General features: G+C 50.5%; 1 protein-coding gene across 5 annotated transcripts in view; it reads right to left on the reverse strand.

The window, feature by feature from the left end:
• Window positions 1-17,390, reverse strand: part of bcar1 (BCAR1 scaffold protein, Cas family member) — a 361,830-nt gene that overhangs the window by 153,777 nt on the left and 190,663 nt on the right. The window contains exon 1 of one of the 5 annotated variants that reach the window (XM_072518300.1): window positions 7,373-7,574. The exons of 1 other annotated variant lie outside the window; for it this stretch is intronic. In XM_072518300.1, coding sequence (XP_072374401.1) covers window positions 7,373-7,387 — 15 coding nt within the window. In that variant the 5' untranslated portion in view covers window positions 7,388-7,574. Of the gene's footprint in view, window positions 1-6,942; window positions 7,030-7,372; window positions 7,575-17,390 lie in introns of those variants that run through there. 3 more of the 5 variants (XM_072518301.1, XM_072518302.1, XM_072518298.1) reach the window with 3 other exon arrangements.

The raw sequence follows: 17,390 nt of genomic DNA on the forward strand, positions 1-17,390 counted from the left end.
AACTCAGCCAGTACAGGAATTGAACCCGCACTGTTGGCCTTGTTCTGCGTCACATACCAGCTGTCCAACCAACTGACCTAAACTGGCCCCCCTGTACCCTCCGGCGCAATCACACAGCCCCCACCCAACACCTCCAAATTAATCTTGGGCATTAAATTCCACCCCTTGTCTCATTGATGTTCACAGGAGCTGGCCTAGTGCAAATTGGTGCCACATTACCGATCGACAATGGTGGCTATCCTTCAAAAATCCCTCATGGGATGTCCCAAAACGTTTGGGTTGTGAAATGCGCAATATAAATGCAAGCTCTTTTTAACTCAGCCCCTGCTGATCGTGAATATTAGGCAAGGGCAGGTTCGTACTTGGTTATGGCTACCCCAGAGTTGAATAGGCAAACAGTCGCTGTCAAAGTGCACATAATAGCTATTTGGACAAGATATCAGAAGACAGTTGACATCAATGGAATTATTATTTTTTTTTTTTAAACAATATTTTATTGAAAATTTTTGGTCAACCAACACAGTACATTGTGCATCCTTTACACAACATTGTAACAATACAGATAATAATGACCTTTTTTAAATTTAAACAAAAACAACAACAAATAAATAAATATTAAATAACAAAAAAAAAAAAAAAAAACTAGCCCTAATTGGCAACTGCCTTGTCTCAGGCCCCCCCCCCCCCCCCCAAGTCCTGGGCCGCTGCTGCTGCCTTCTTTGTTCTCCCCTATCTATCTTTCCGCAAGATATTCGACGAACGGTTGCCACCGCCTAGTAAACCCTTGAGCCGACCCCCTTAGGACGAACTTAATCCGCTCTAACTTTATGAACCCCGCCATATCATTTATCCAGGTCTCCACCCCCGGGGGCTTGGCTTCTTTCCACATTAGCAATATTCTGCGCCGGGCTACTAGGGACGCAAAGGCCAAAACATCGGCCTCTTTCGCCTCCTGCACTCCCGGCTCTTGTGCAACCCCAAATATAGCCAACCCCCAGCTTGGTTCGACCCGGACTCCTACTACTTTTGAAAGCACCTTTGTCACCCCCATCCAAAACCCCTGTAGTGCCGGGCATGACCAAAACATATGGGTATGATTCGCTGGGCTTCTCGAGCACCTCGCACACCTATCCTCCACCCCAAAAAATTTACTGAGCCGTGTTCCAGTCATATGTGCCCTGTGTAATACCTTAAACTGAATCAGGCTTAGCCTGGCGCACGAGGACGACGAGTTTACCCTGTTTAGGGCATCTGCCCACATCCCCTCCTCAATCTCCTCCCTTAGCTCTTCTTCCCATTTCCCTTTTAGTTCGTCCATCATAGTCTCCCCTTCGTCTCTCATTTCCCTATATATATCCGACACCTTACCGTCCCCCACCCATTTCTTTGAGATGACTCTGTCCTGCACCTCTTGTGTCGGGAGCTGCGGGAATTCCCTCACCTGCTGCCTCGCAAAAGCCCTCAATTGCATGTACCTGAATGCATTCCCTTGGGGCAACCCATATTTCTCGGTCAGCGCTCCCAGACTCGCAAACTTCCCATCCACAAATAGATCTTTCAATTGCGTTATACCTGCTCTTTGCCACATTCCATATCCCCCATCCATTCCCCCCGGGGCAAACCTATGGTTGTTTCTTATCGGGGACCCCCCCAGTGCTCCGGTCTTTCCCCTATGTCGTCTCCACTGTCCCCAAATCTTCAGTGTAGCTACCACCACCGGACTCGTGGTATAGTTCCTTGGTGAGAACGGCAATGGGGCTGTCACCATAGCCTGCAGGCTGGTCCCCCTACAGGACGCCCTCTCTAATCTCTTCCACGCCGCTCCTTCCTCCTCTCCCATCCACTTACTCACCATTGAAATATTAGCGGCCCAATAATACTCACTTAGGCTCGGTAGTGCCAGCCCCCCCCTATCCCTACTACGCTGTAAGAATCCCTTCCTCACTCTCGGAGTCTTCCCGGCCCAAACAAAACCCATAATACTCTTTTCTATCCTTTTGAAAAAAGCCTTCGTGATCACCACCGGGAGACACTGAAACACAAAAAGGAATCTCGGGAGGACCACCATCTTAACTGCCTGCACCCTCCCTGCCATTGACAATGCTACCATGTCCCATCTCTTGAAATCTTCCTCCATCTGTTCCACCAACCGCGTCAAATTTAGCCTGTGCAATGTGCCCCAATTCTTAGCTATCTGGATCCCCAGGTAACGAAAGTCTCTTGTTACCTTCCTCAACGGTAGGTCTTCTATTTCTCTACTCTGCTCCCCTGGATGCACCACAAACAGCTCACTCTTTCCCATATTCAATTTATACCCTGAAAAATCCCCAAACTCCCCAAGTATCCGCATTATTTCTGGCATCCCCTCCGCTGGATCCGCCACATATAGTAGCAGATCATCCGCATATAAAGATACCCGGTGTTCTTCTCCTCCCCTAAGTATTCCCCTCCATCCCTTGGAACCTCTCAGCGCTATCGCCAGGGGCTCAATCGCCAGTGCAAACAGTAATGGGGACAGAGGACATCCCTGCCTTGTCCCTCTATGGAGCCGAAAATATGCCGATCCCCGTCCATTCGTGACCACACTCGCCACTGGGGCCCTATACAACAGCTGCACCCATCTAACATACCCCTCTCCGAACCCAAATCTCCTCAACACCTCCCACAGATAATCCCACTCCACTCTATCAAATGCTTTCTCGGCATCCATCGCCACTACTATCTCCGTTTCACCCTCTGGTGGGGCCATCATCATTACCCCTAACAACCTCCGTATGTTCGTGTTCAGCTGTCTCCCCTTCACAAACCCAGTTTGGTCCTCATGAACCACCCCCGGGACACATTCCTCTATTCTCATTGCCATTACCTTGGCCAAGACCTTGGCATCTACATTGAGGAGGGAGATTGGTCTGTAGGACCCGCATTGTAGCGGATCCTTTTCCTTCTTTAAAAGAAGCGATATCGTTGCTTCTGACATAGTCGGGGGCAGTTGTCCCCTTTCCTTTGCCTCGTTGAAGGTCCTCGTCAGTAGCGGGGCGAGCAAGTCCAAATATTTTCTGTAAAATTCAACTGGGAATCCGTCCGGTCCCGGGGCCTTTCCCGTCTGCATGTTCCTAATTCCTTTCACCACTTCTTCTACCGTGATCTGTGCTCCCAATCCCATCCTTTCCTGCTCTTCCACCTTGGGAATTTCCAGCCGATCCAAAAACTCCATCATTCTCTCCCTCCCATCCGGGGGTTGAGCTTCATACAATTTTTTATAAAATGTCTTAAACACTTCATTCACTCTCTCCGCTCCCCGCTCCGTCTCTCCATCTTCGTCTCTCACCCCCCCTATTTCCCTCGCTGCTCCCCTTTTCCTCAATTGGTGTGCCAGCAATCTGCTCGCCTTCTCTCCATATTCATACTGTACACCCTGCGCCTTCCTCCATTGTGCCTCTGCAGTGCCTGTGGTCAGCAAGTCAAATTCCACATGCAGCCTTTGCCTTTCCCTATACAGTCCCTCCTCCGGTGCTTCCGCATACTGTCTGTCCACCCTCAAAAGTTCTTGCAACAACCGCTCCCGTTCCTTACTCTCCTGCTTCCCTTTATGTGTCCTTATTGATATCAGCTCCCCCCTAACCACCGCCTTCAACGCCTCCCAGACCACTCCCACCTGAACCTCCCCATTGTCATTGAGTTCCAAGTACTTTTCAATGCATCCCCTCACCCTTAAGCACACCCCCTCATCCGCCATTAGTCCCATATCCATTCTCCAGGGTGGACGCCCTCTTGTTTCCTCCCCTATCTCCAAGTCTACCCAGTGTGGGGCATGATCCGAAATGGCTATAGCCGTATATTCCGTTCCCCTCACCCTCGGGATCAATGCCCTACCCAACACAAAAAAGTCTATGCGTGAATAGACTTTATGGACATAGGAGAAAAACGAGAACTCCTTACTCCTAGGTCTACTGAATCTCCACGGGTCCACCCCTCCCATCTGCTCCATAAAATCCTTAAGCACCTTGGCTGCTGCCGGCCTCCTACCAGTCCTGGACTTCGACCTATCCAGCCTTGGTTCCAACACCGTGTTAAAGTCTCCCCCCATTATCAGCTTTCCGGTCTCTAGGTCTGGGATGCGTCCTAGCATTCGCCTCATAAAATTGGCATCGTCCCAATTCGGGGCATACACGTTTACCAACACCACCATCTCTCCCTGTAATTTGCCACTCACCATCACGTATCTGCCCCCGTTATCCGCCACTATAGTCTTTGCCTCGAACATTACCCGCTTCCCCACTAATATAGCCACCCCCCTGTTTTTCGCATCCAGCCCCGAATGGAACACCTGCCCTACCCATCCTTTGCGCAACCTAACCTGATCTATCAGTTTCAGGTGCGTTTCCTGTAACATGACCACATCTGCTTTAAGTTTCTTAAGGTGTGCGAGTACTCGTGCCCTCTTTATCGGCCCGTTAAGCCCCCTCACGTTCCACGTGATCAGCCGAGTTGGGGGGCTTCCCACCCCCCCCCCCCCTTGCCGGTTAGCCATCATCTTTTTCCAGCTTCTCGCCCAGTTCCCACGCGGCTGTATTTCTCCCAGACGGTGCCCCCCCGCCCATCCTTTCCCGCACCCACTCCCCCCTTTCCCCAGCAGCAGCAACCCAGTAATTCCCCCCTCCCCCCCCCCCCGCTAGACCCCCCGCTAGCGTAATTACTCCCCCCATGTTGCTCCCAGAAGTCAGCAAACTCTGGCTGACCTCGGCTTCCCCCCGTGATCACGGCTCGCCCCGTGCGGCGCCCCCTCCTTCCTGCTTCTCTATTCCCGCCATAATTATCATAGCGCGGGAACCAAGCCCGCGCCTCTCCCTCGGCCCCGCCTCCCATGGCCAACGCCCCATCTCCTCTCCCTCCCCACCTCCCCCCCTCACCACCTGTGGGAGAAAGAAAAGTTACCATACCGCAGGATTAATCATACAATCCCTCTTCGCCCCCCCCCCCCACTCGTCCCACCACTTTGTCCAAACGTTCATTTTCGTAGTCCAATCATTCCAATTTTTCTTCTACAATAAAAGTCCACGCTTCATCCGCCGTCTCAAAGTAGTGGTGCCTCCCTTGATATGTGACCCACAGTCTTGCCGGTTGCAGCATTCCAAACTTTATCTTTTTTTTGTGAAGTACCGCTTTGGCCCGATTAAAGCTCGCCCTCCTTCTCGCCACCTCCGCACTCCAATCTTGATAGACGCGGATCACCGCGTTCTCCCATTTACTACACCGAGTTTTCTTCGCCCATCTAAGGACCATTTCTCTATCCTTAAAACGGAGAAATCTCACCACTATGGCTCTGGGAGCTTCTCCTGCTCTCGGTCCTCGCACCATAACTCGGTATGCTCCCTCCACCTCCAACGGACCCGTCGGGGCCTCCACTCCCATTAACGAGTGCAGCATCGTGCTCACATATGCCCCGACGTCCGCCCCCTCCACACCTTCAGGAAGGCCAAGAATCCTCAAGTTGTTCCTCCTTGCGTTATTTTCCAGTGCCTCCAACCTCTCCACAGATCGTTTCTGGTGTGCCTCCTGTATCTCCGACTTCACCACCAGGCCCTGTATGTCGTTTTCATTCTCTGCTGCTTTCGCCTTCACGACCCGAAGCTCCTGCTCCTGGGTCTTTTGTTCCTCTTTCAGCCCTTCAATCGCCTGTAGTATCGGGGCCAACAACTCTTTCTTCATTTCCTTTTTTATCTCCTCCACGCAGCGTTTCAAAAACTCTTGTTGTTCAGGGCCCCATATGAAACTGCCACCTTCCGACGCCATCTTGGTTTCTGCTTGCCTTCCTTGCCGTTGTTCCAAAGGATCCGCTGCAATCCGGCCACTTTCCTCTCCTTTTTCCATCCGTGTCCAGGGGGAACACCCTTCTGGTTTACCGCACGGTGTTTTCAGCCGTTAAAATTGCCGTTGGGGCTCCTATCAAGAGCCCAAAAGTCCGTTTCACAGGGAGCTGCCGAAACGTGCGACTCAGCTGGTCATCGCCGCACCCGGAAGTCATCAATGGAATTATAACAAACTTCAGGAAGAGGTCAACATGTTTTGTATGGGGGGGTCAGAGATGAGTTGTTTTTTTAATGCATTTGCAATACAATGTAGGATACATGCAAACCTGTTGAAAACAATGTTGTACTATCTTGATGGAACTTCTCTTATTAAATTTACATTTCTGAAGGGGCGGCACGGTGGCGCAGCGCTTAGCACTGCTGCTTCAGGGCGCGATGACCCTGGTTCGATCCCAGCTCTGGGTCACTATCCGTGTAGAGTTTGCACAGTCTCCCTGTGTCTGCGTGGGTCTCACCCCCACAACCCAAAAAGATGTGCAGGGTAAATGGATTGGCCACACTAAATGGCCCCTTAATTTAAAAAAAATTAAATTTCTGATAACTTCACAGTTCGGAATTGTGAAGGTAAAGGAAGTCAGGCCTGTGTAGCAGACACACAACAGAGGCTTATATTACTCCAATTCTATTCAGCTCACTTTGGCTGTAGTCTGACACCTACCTATTCATCAGCTGGGGAGGAGCTGTGATTTCACACCCTGCAGGCACACAAACTCACAGCACCGTCACACTGACACGCAAGCCTGCTCCCACAACCTTCCCCTGGGGTTATGTGTGACTACCTACACACAGATCGGCCAAGATATGGATCCCGCCTTTCCACTGCAGCCAACAATCCGCCCCGCGCGAAACAAAAAAAGGCAAGGCAACTTACAAAAAAAACCCTCCAAGCTGCTTCACCTAGGCGTGAAATACCAACGAAACGAGAAATGCCGGGGGAGGGGGGGGGGGGGGTGGGGGGGGGGAGGGGGCCGGTGCAGTAAAACAACTGTCAAATGATATCCCATTCTCTCCGTTACATTTACTATTCAACGTCAAACAGGCTTCAAACTAAGTACCCCCCACATTTACTTACTCTCCTGAACGGACTGCTGAATCGCCGCTGGACTTTGCCAGCCCTCCTTGTATGTGGCTAGGATAAGGACACTCTTCTCAAGGGCAGACAGGTCGGGGTTGACTTTAAGAAGTGACATTTCGGGGAACAAGATCAAGGCAAACTCTTGGTTTTAAAAAAAATCAGGTCCCCGATTTTAAAAACAGAAAGCTCCCCCCCCCCCCCCCCCCCGCAAGTCGAAGCAGATCCCTCGTTAAATCACTCTGCAGTTTCTTTTAAAAAACAAGCCTCCAACAGCAGCAATCTCTAGTCTAATAGACGCTCGGTGACACAGTGAGGATCTTCCTTCACACAGCAGCACAGCCCAGCCACACAAGAGAAAAGGGTTCCAGTCCTAGCTCCTTTCACACACGGTATTCACTGGGGAGTCAGATACAGTGCAAGCACTTACCAAGTAGTTCATCATTGATTTTTGTTTTTGTCCCGTGATGTGAAAACCACTCCAGATCCCCCAGTCCCTGAAAATAAGGCTCCTTTGCCACTCTCCCGCAGTGTGTTTTAAGTTTAATACATCATCCAGTAGTGTGACCTCACTTGTGTGGTATGAAGTGCTGGGAGCTGTCTTGCTAGCACACTGACTGGGAGGGAAGGCTCGTTAGGTAATCTTATACTTTCCATGGATTCAGACAGACTGCCGAGGCCCCTGGCAGCAATACGATTGGTCACAGTCAGCCTTTTCATTTAAATGAGCTCCCACTTAAAACACTATTGTCAGAAAGCTCTGCCACTGAATGGCGCTGTGTAGAACAAACACAGCACAAAGAAATAGGAGGGAGCTCTATAAGGAGGCAGTGTGATGTCCCCCCGCCCCCCTCTCGTTTTATGATCTGACAAATAGGATTTAAGCAGTCTGGAATTTAAAAACGCCCCCGTTTTTCTTTTACACAGTTTACAGCTCAACACATTTAATCTATTGCCCATATAACCATGCTCCATACCTGAGCCATGCCAGTGCCAGAAAGCTGCTCGAACCATGAGGGCATCACAACTGACTCTACCCATGATGTTTCCACTACTTAACAAAGGTCACTGGATAACGGCCAGAAGCAGGAACCGTGTTTTTTTTTTGTAAAACCTTAACCCTCCTGGTCTGAATAGATTGAGAATCACCATTGAGGTTACACATGTAAAATAGCTTCTGCGGTGTTGGGTCAAATGGCCTCCATCTGTTCTGTAAGCTGCCAAGGTGGATACAGAACTGGCTAGGCCATAGAAGGCAGAGAGTAGCAATGGAGGGATGCTTTTCTAATTGGAGGGCTGTGACCAGTGGTGTTCCACAGGGATCAGTGCTGGGACCTTTGCTCTTTGTAGTATATATAAATGATTTGGAGGAAAATGTAACTGGTCTGATTAGTAAGTTTGCAGACGACACAAAGGTTGGTGGAATTGTGGATAGCGATGAGGACTGTCGGAGGATACAGCAGGATTTAGATTGTCTGGAGACTTGGGCGGAGAGATGGCAGATGGAGTTTAATTTGGACAAATGTGAGGTAATGCATTTTGGAAGGTCTAATGCAGGTAGGGAATATACAGTGAATGGTAGAACCCTCAAGAGTATTGAAAGTCAAAGAGATCTAGGAGTACAGGTCCACAGGTCACTGAAAGGGGCAACACAGGTGGAGAAGGTAGTCAAGAAGGCATACGGCATGCTTGCCTTCATTGGCCGGGGCATTGAGTATAAGAATTGGCAAGTCATGTTGCAGCTGTATAGAACCTTAGTTAGGCCACACTTGGAGTATAGTGTTCAATTCTGGTCGCCACACTACCAGAAGGATGTGGAGGCTTTAGAGAGGGTGCAGAAGAGATTTACCAGAATGTTGCCTGGTATGGAGGGCATTAGCTATGAGGAGCGGTTGAATAAACTCGGTTTGTTCTCACTGGAACGAAGGAGGTTGAGGGGAGACCTGATAGAGGTATACAAAATTATGAGGGGCATAGACAGAGTGGATAGTCAGAGGCTTTTCCCCAGGGTAGAGGGGTCAATTACTAGGGGGCATAGGTTTAAGGTGAGAGGGGCAAGGTTTAGAGTAGATGTACGAGGCAAGTTTTTTACGCAGAGGGTAGTGGGTGCCTGGAACTCGCTACCGGAGGAGGTAGTGGAAGCAGGGACGATTGGGACATTTAAGGGGCATCTTGACAAATATATGAATAGGATGGGAATAGAAGGATACGGACCCAGGAAGTGTAGAAGATTTTAGTTTAGTCGGGCAGCATGGTCGGCACGGGCTTGGAGGGCCGAAGGGCCTGTTCCTGTGCTGTACATTTCTTTGTTCTTTGTTCTTTGTATGGTTCTCATTCTTGGGTGAGGCACTGGAGGGTGGCCATTGCTTAAGCGGTGGCAGCATACCATCCGTGTAGCTTTACCCACTGGGAGTAACAAGAGTTTCACTGCCTTATCTGCTGTTCCTTTCTTGATCTGTCTCAGAAGCCCGTGCTTCCTATATTACTGCAGTGACCCCATAGTGCCTGAGATGGTTACATCTTCCCTTTTGCCAGTTTTCCTCTCTCCTCCTCTGAGGTGCTACATTGTGCTTCCACAAACACCAGTCATCCTTCATCCAGGATTCACATAGAACTGAAGGAGGGCATTAGGCCTATTGTACAAATGTCGGAAGCGGCCATTTTTAGGCGAAAATCTAAAATGTCAGCGTCGGCGAGGTACCTGGCTTGGTGGGGTGTGAGGGGAGGGAAATTGGTTAGGGGTTTCACAATTTGATCCTCTTTCCTCGCCTCTCAGCTACACATATGAACTTCCAGCAAGTATCACTGGCAGTGATCAGAATAATCTTCCTTATTTTGTCCTTCCCAGTCAAAGGAGCATTGAAGTCCCATGACTCCAGCCCCCACTAAGCCCCACTGACTCAGCAGAGTCCAGGCATTAAAACTGGGTCTTTCCTGTCTATACAGTTTGAATCTACACTAGAGTCTTGCTAAACTTTACTTAGTCAGAGTTCACTCCACAGCTCCATCTCTGATCCCCCTCCTTCACTCTGTGCCATCAAATTAACATTACTATCAGATGCCCTCCATAATCTGTCCCTTGCCTCTTTTCCCCCTTGTGTCTCATATCCCACAACCCACCCGCCCCAGTTCCTGAATACATCTTCTGCCTTCCAATCTTCTCATTTTGTTTGCAGTCGATGATCCAGATGTGAAGCCAGTGATCCAGATGTGCAGCCAGTGATCTGGATGCGAAACCGGTGATCTGGATGCGCAGCCGATGATCTGGATACGCAGTCACTGATCAGTCGGTGATCCAGATGTGAAGCCAGTGATCCAGATGCGGAGCCGGTGATCCGGATGCAGAGCCAGTGATCCGGATGCACAGCCAGTGATCCGGATGCACAGCCGGTGATCCGGATGCACAGCCGGTGATCCGGATGCACAGCCGGTGATCCGGATGCACAGCCGGTGATCCGGGTGCACAGCCGGTGATCCGGGTGCACAGCCGGTGATCCGGGTGCACAGCCGGTGATCCGGGTGCACAGCCGGTGATCCGGGTGCACAGCCGGTGATCCGGGTGCACAGCCGGTGATCCGGGTGCACAGCCGGTGATCCAGGTGCACAGCCGGTGATCCGGGTGCACAGCCGATGATCCGGATGCACAGCCGGTGATCCGGATGCACAGCCGGTGATCCGGATGCACAGCCGGTGATCCGGATGCACAGCCGGTGATCCGGATGCACAGCCGGTGATCCGGATGCACAGCCGGTGATCCGGATGCACAGCCGGTGATCCGGATGCACAGCCCGTGATCCGGGTACACAGTCGGTGATCCGGGTACACAGTCGGTGATCCGGGTACACAGTCGGTAATTCTGGTGCGCAGCTGGGGATCTGGATATGCAGTCGCTGATCAGTCGGTAATCCGGGTACATAGCCAGTGATCTGGATATGCAGTCGTTGATCTGGGTGCGCAGTCGCTGATCCAGATACGCAATCGGTGATCCAGATATGCAGTTGCTAATCTGGGTGCGCAACTAACTAGTGATCTGGATCGGCACTCGAGGATCCGGATGCAAATTGGACCTAAAATTCAACCATGTTGAGAAGTATTTTCTTTCCTCACGTTTGCACTCAAATTCACTTGCATATTGACAAACGGAAAATATGCTTCAGTAAGGACTCAGGGAGTCCACAACGAGTAAAATAAAGATTTGATTAATTTACAATAACGATGTACACACTTCCTACCGGGTCTCTCGCTGGTCGGTGCCTTACTGGCCGACCTTTTATGCAGAGGTTATTAGGGATCCCCATCCCCTAGCGGGGCAGCTCGTACTCCGCGAGAATCATGGGGAAGTTAATCATTCCCACCCCGTTGGTGCCATGTGGGATATTACATTCCTCCCCTCCAAAGTTTGAAGACCCCTTTAACAACCTATGAGGAGGAGAAGGAGGAGCAGGTGGAGGTTGCCAGATCCTCTTCAGTTCTGGTAAGTCATTATGTACCTGATGCCTCGCAGGTAAAGGTCGTCTGCAGCAGGAACTCCGCGGTGGACAGCAAGAGGCAGCTGAACTGTTGAATCGGTATCAGAGACCTCAGACGTCTGCGTCTCCATTTCTGAATCCGAAGATACAATGTTGGGCATGTCAACGTTGACAGAGACTGGAGATGTCACAACAGGCTGATTCGGCAATGCAATCGAAGGATCCAGGACAGGCTGCTTCAAAGGAACATTATGAGGGACCAACCTCCATTAGCGAATGTGATCCAAATGCCATCTCATCAGTTGCTCCTGGACCGGAACTTGGTAAGAGACTGGTTCCGTTTGACGGACGACAATACCAGTGAGCACGGTCATTGAAGTTACGAACAAACACTGCATCGTCAGGTGTGACGCTCCAGAGATACTGACGACGAACTGGGCAATGCCCGAACAAATCTTGGTGATGGTGCGCCATCGCGCTGGTGTCAGGGAGAATCAAACTAAGTTGGGTACAAAGCCTACGACCCATTAACATCTCAGCTGGGGGCCACCCCAGTTACTGAGTGCAGAGTGGTCTGGTACGAGAATAAAACCTGGTGTCCATCGCGCCTAAAGTCTGTTTCTTTATCCCCCATTTAACCGTCTGCACAGCCCTTCCTGACAAGGCATTTGATGCTGGATGACATGGGCCAGTGTGGACAAGCCGAATCCCATTGCTTTCCACGAAAGCGGCGAATTCTTCACTCATGAAAGAGGCCCCGTTATCTGTTATGAATACATCAGGGATTCCATGGGTGGAAAAAGAAATGCACAATCGCTTGATGGTCGCCCGAGAGGTGATCATCGCCATCTGGTGGACCTCCAGTCACTTGGAGTGGACATCCACCAGGATGAGAAACATTGAACCCAGGAACTGACTGGCAAAATCAGTGTGTACGTGAGCGCAAGGGTGGCTGAGCCACTCCAAAGGGTGTATGGGGTGTCACTGCGGAAAGCTTCTGGTGTTCTTGGTAGATAGAGCACTGTTAAGCTAATGTCTCAATATCTGCATCCAAACCTGGCCACCAGACATAATTTCTCGCCAGCATCCTCAATTTGGGGAATTGTGAAGATCCTTCAATACGATTTCCTGGCCCTTTGCCGGAACAACAACCCTCGTGTCCCACAGCTGGGTACTATCTTCCATGGTCAGCTCTGATTGCTTCGAGGAGAAAGCCTTCAACTCCTCTTGTAGCTGTCGATGCTGCCGACCGTATAGCACCAGATGCCGCACCTTGGCAAGGACGGCGTCTGTTTGCGTCCAGTCGCGAATACACAGTGCAGTGATGGGCAAGGAGTTCATAAAATTTAGGACAGCGACCATTTTGTCCGCTGGAAGGGGGTTTGCGGATTCGGTCTGCAGGGTAAAATGGTTCAGCACGTCAGCATGCACAATCTGGGTCCCTGGGCGGTGCTCAAGAGAGTATTCGTAAGCAGCCAATAACAAGGCCCTGCCCTGAATTCGTGCGGAAGCAATCAGTGGGATTACCTGGTCTTCATGGAAGAGGCCCAGCAACGGCTTGTAATCTGTGACGATAAAGAAATGGCGGCCATAGACATAAAAATGAAATCACATCAAATACGACCGCCAGACCCTCTTTTTCGATTTGAGCATACTTTCGCTCAGCAGGAGCCAGTGTCCGTGAAGCAAAGGCAATCGGACGTACACGGCCATCGCTCATCTGGTGAGACAGGAGTGCCCCAATCCCATAGGGTGGTGCATCGCACGTGACGAATAATGGCTTTGAAGGATCGAAATGCATCGACACTCCCGAAGGGGACTGTCATGATATTCAAACACACACATCATGATGGACACACCAACAGGCAAATCAGAGCACACAACACCACAACCAATCACACACAAGAACACCAACCACATAAAAAGCACGAGCACGACACCTGGTGGTCAGTAGGTCTGGGGACAAAGACACGGAGAAGAGCTGTTACAAAATCACAAACAGGGAATCCCCACGTGCAGAGTGTCAAGACAAAACTGTACATAGTAAGTTTAAATAAAATAGCGTTGTACCATATACAACCGTGTTGGCTCATCTGTGTGTCAGAACACCCAACACCAAATGGTACAGGAGTGGATCGATACCTGCCAACTAACCTGCCATTCTGGACATGGACCGCACCGACAAACCGCAGCCGTTGCAAGTCGCGGGGAATCTAGGTACCAATTGGAAGCTCTTCAGGCAGCGATTTGACCTGTACATCCGTGCCACCGAAAAACAGAGTGCCTCGGATGAAACGAAGATTGCAATGCTCCTCTTCTACGCAGGTCAGCACGCCCTCGACGTCTTCAACTCACTGGTGTTCGAAGAAGGCGAAAACCAATCCAAATATGGCACGGTCATCCTCAAACTGGACCAGCACTTTAAAGTTGAAGTAAATGAAAGTTTTGAAAGATACCTCTTTCAGCAACGCCTGCAAGGTAAGGAGGAGCTTTTTCAACCCTTTTTGACGCACCTCCGGATTCTAGCGCAGTCCTGCGGTTACGGCACCACCACAGAGTCCATGATCAGGGACCAGATTGTTTTTGGCGTTGCCTCTAGTGGCCTACGCCAGCAGCTTCTTAAAATAAAAAGCCTCACCTTAGCATCTGCTGTGGAAGCCTGTGTCCTCCACGAAAATGCTACCTGCCGTTTTGCCCGATTTCAGGCGTCCGAGTTGGCACGGAGGGGGTCCCCAGCCGTCGAATCGGCAAGCCAGGCCGCCCACGACGTCGAACGCATCCAGGCCGTCGATTACTTCCCGACCCACGGCCCGGACGACAGCGGCCGCTTCCCGCGCTTTTCGCGGTCTCCCGCGCTGGTGCGCGCCAAAAATAACGGCCACATCGAGGGACGCACTGCGCAGGCGCGCCCACCGCAAGATCGCACTGCGCATGCGCAGTGGCGCAACGAACGCCGTGACGTCATGACGTGCGGCAATTGTGGAGCTCTACATTTAAAAGGGCAATGTCCTGCAAAAAACCGACAGTGCCTCAGATGTGGCAAGATGGGCCACTACGCTGCCCACTGTCGTTCGGCTCAACCCATGGATCCGGCACATCCCCGACAATCTCGCAGACAAGTCAGGACCGTCCAGCCCACGCATCAAGACTTCCAGTTAAGTGATGCAGATGACCAGGATGCCTTCCGCGTTTCCGTCATCGATGTCAACAAGGTCAATGCCATCAATCCAGCCGATGAGTGGTGTGCCACCCTGACGGTCAACCCGAACTCGTCACAAGCCCATTAGACTGGACTTATAATACCGTTCATATGTCTAACAAGTTGCACAATTTTACATGATAACCTGTTGTTGTTTATCGTTCCAGATATCGTCTGACTGGACAACTGTTCAAGTTTTTTTTTTCTCTCGTTCGCATTCATGTTATGTTATGGTACAACTTGGTTCATGTGACGCACCCGACATCGCCCCATGTAAATAGTTCCGTCATATGCACATGCTGTACACGACACACACACACTCTTAGATGCACTCACGACGTGATCATATTTATTACCACGTAGGCACATATCTTTGTAAAAAGGGGGGATGTCATGATATTCAAACACACACATCATGATGGACACACCAACAGGCAAATCAGAGCACACAACACCACAACCAATCACACACAAGAACACCAACCACATAAAAAGCACGAGCACGACACCTGGTGGTCAGTAGGTCTGGGGACAAAGACACGGAGAAGAGCTGTTACAAAATCACAAACAGGGAATCCCCACGTGCAGAGTGTCAAGACAAAACTGTACATAGTAAGTTTAAATAAAATAGCGTTGTACCATATACAACCGTGTTGGCTCATCTGTGTGTCAGAACACCCAACACCACAGGGACAACTGCGATTTCACTTTCTTAAACACCTCATCCTGGGCCTTGCTCTACACCCAAGGCTGGTGCTGCTTGAGGAGCAAATGAAGGGGAGCCAGGACGGTTGCCAAATTCAGAACAAATCTGACATTATAGTTGACCAATCCAAGAAAAGAGCAAAGCTCCTTGGCCTCTCGGGGGGGGGGGGGGGGGGGGGGGGGGCGTCAGTTTCATGACTCTCGCTTTCCTGGCGACCGGCTACAGGTAGTCTCCGGTCCACCTGATATCCCAAATAAATGACTTATTTTTGCATGAAACATGCACTTTAAACGGCACAGGTGGACCCCATACTTGGAAAAGCGCTTCAACGCCTCTTCAAGGGGGCAGCATGGTGGCGCAGTGGTTAGCATTGCTGCCTCACAGTGCCAAGGTCCCAGGTTCGATCCTGGCTCTGGGTCACTGTCCTTGTGGAGTTTGCACAGTCTCCCCATGTTTGCGTGGGTATCACCCCCACAACCCAAAGATGTGCAGGGTAGGTGGATTGGTCACGCTAAATTGCCCTTTAATTGGAAAAAATGAATTGGGTACATTAAATTATTATTTTTTTTAAAAACACCTCTTCCAAGGCCCTGTAAATGTTCCTGGTCTGTGGTCCCTGTGACCAGCACGTCACCTAGGTAGACCGCGCAAGATGTTCTCCATTCCCCGCTGAAAGTCTGCGCACGCTGAAGAGACTCCGAACAGCAGCCAGGTGTACTCATAGAGTACCTTGTGCGTATTGATCGTGCCGTACTTCCGGGAGGACTCATCAAGCTCCAGCTGTAAATAAGCATTGCTCATTTCCAATTTTGTAAATGTGCAGCCACCAGCCAATGTATCATAAAGCTCCTCGATGCGGGGTAAAGGACAATGGTCTAACCTCAAAGCCTTGTTCACTGTCAATTTATAGTCTCCATTGATACGAAATGTCTTATCCGGCATCATTACAGGGACCACCGCTGCTGCCCAATCAGCGAAGGATACAGGCCTACTGATGTCAAACGACGAAGTTCGGTCTCGACTTTCTCTGGGTTGGGCCTCTGGGATAACTTGGATCTTGGCCACGGCCCCTTTATTGGTACCTCATGAACTCACTCAGTAGTGTACACAGACCGCCAGTTCCAACTTGGAGTTCCTTAGCGTAGTGTCCTAGGCACAACTATGTTCAGCTACTTCATCAATGACCTCCCTTCCATTATAAGGTCAGAAGTGGGGATGTTTGCGGATGACTGCACAATGTTCAGCACCGTTAGCAACTCCTCAGATAATGAAGCAGTAGATGTCCAAACGCAGCAAGACCTGGTCAATATCGAGGCTTGGGCTGACAACTGGCAAGTTACAGTCGCGCCACGCAAGTGTCCGGCAATGACCATCTATTACAAGAGAGGATCTAATCACACCCTTTGACATTCAATGGCATTACCATCACTGAGTCCCCCACAATCAACATCCTGGGGGTTACCATTGATCAGAAACTGAACTGGACTAGCCACATGATGCTGTGGCTACCAGGGCAGGTCAAAAGCAAGAATCCTATGGTGTGTAACTCACCTCCTGACCCCCCAAAGCATATCCACCATCTACAAGGCACACGTCAGGATTGTAATGGAATACTCTCCACTTGCCTGGATGAGTGCAGCTCCAACAACACTCAAGAAGATCGACAACATCCAGAAAATAACAGCCTGCTTGATTGCTCCTCCTTCCACAAACATTCAAACTCTCCACCATCAACAAACAGTGGCAGCTGTGTGTACCATCTACAATATGCACTGCAGTAACTCACCAAGGTTCCTTTAGCCAGCACCTTCCAAACCCACAGCCACTACCATCTAGAAGGACAAGAGCAACAGATACCTGGGAACCCCACCACCTGGAAGTTCCCCTTCAAGTCACTCACCACCCTAACTTGGAAATATATCGCCGTTCCTTCACTGTTGCTGGGGCAACATCCTGGAGCTCCCTCCATAACAGCACAGTGGGTGTACCTGCACATCAAGAACGGTAGCACAGGGGTTAGCACAGCTGCTTTACAGCTCCAGGGTCCCAGGTTCGATTCACGGCTTGGGTCACT

The sequence above is a fragment of the Scyliorhinus torazame genome, chromosome 10 (genome assembly GCF_047496885.1).
Source record: "Scyliorhinus torazame isolate Kashiwa2021f chromosome 10, sScyTor2.1, whole genome shotgun sequence".
Lineage (NCBI taxonomy): Eukaryota > Metazoa > Chordata > Chondrichthyes > Carcharhiniformes > Scyliorhinidae > Scyliorhinus > Scyliorhinus torazame.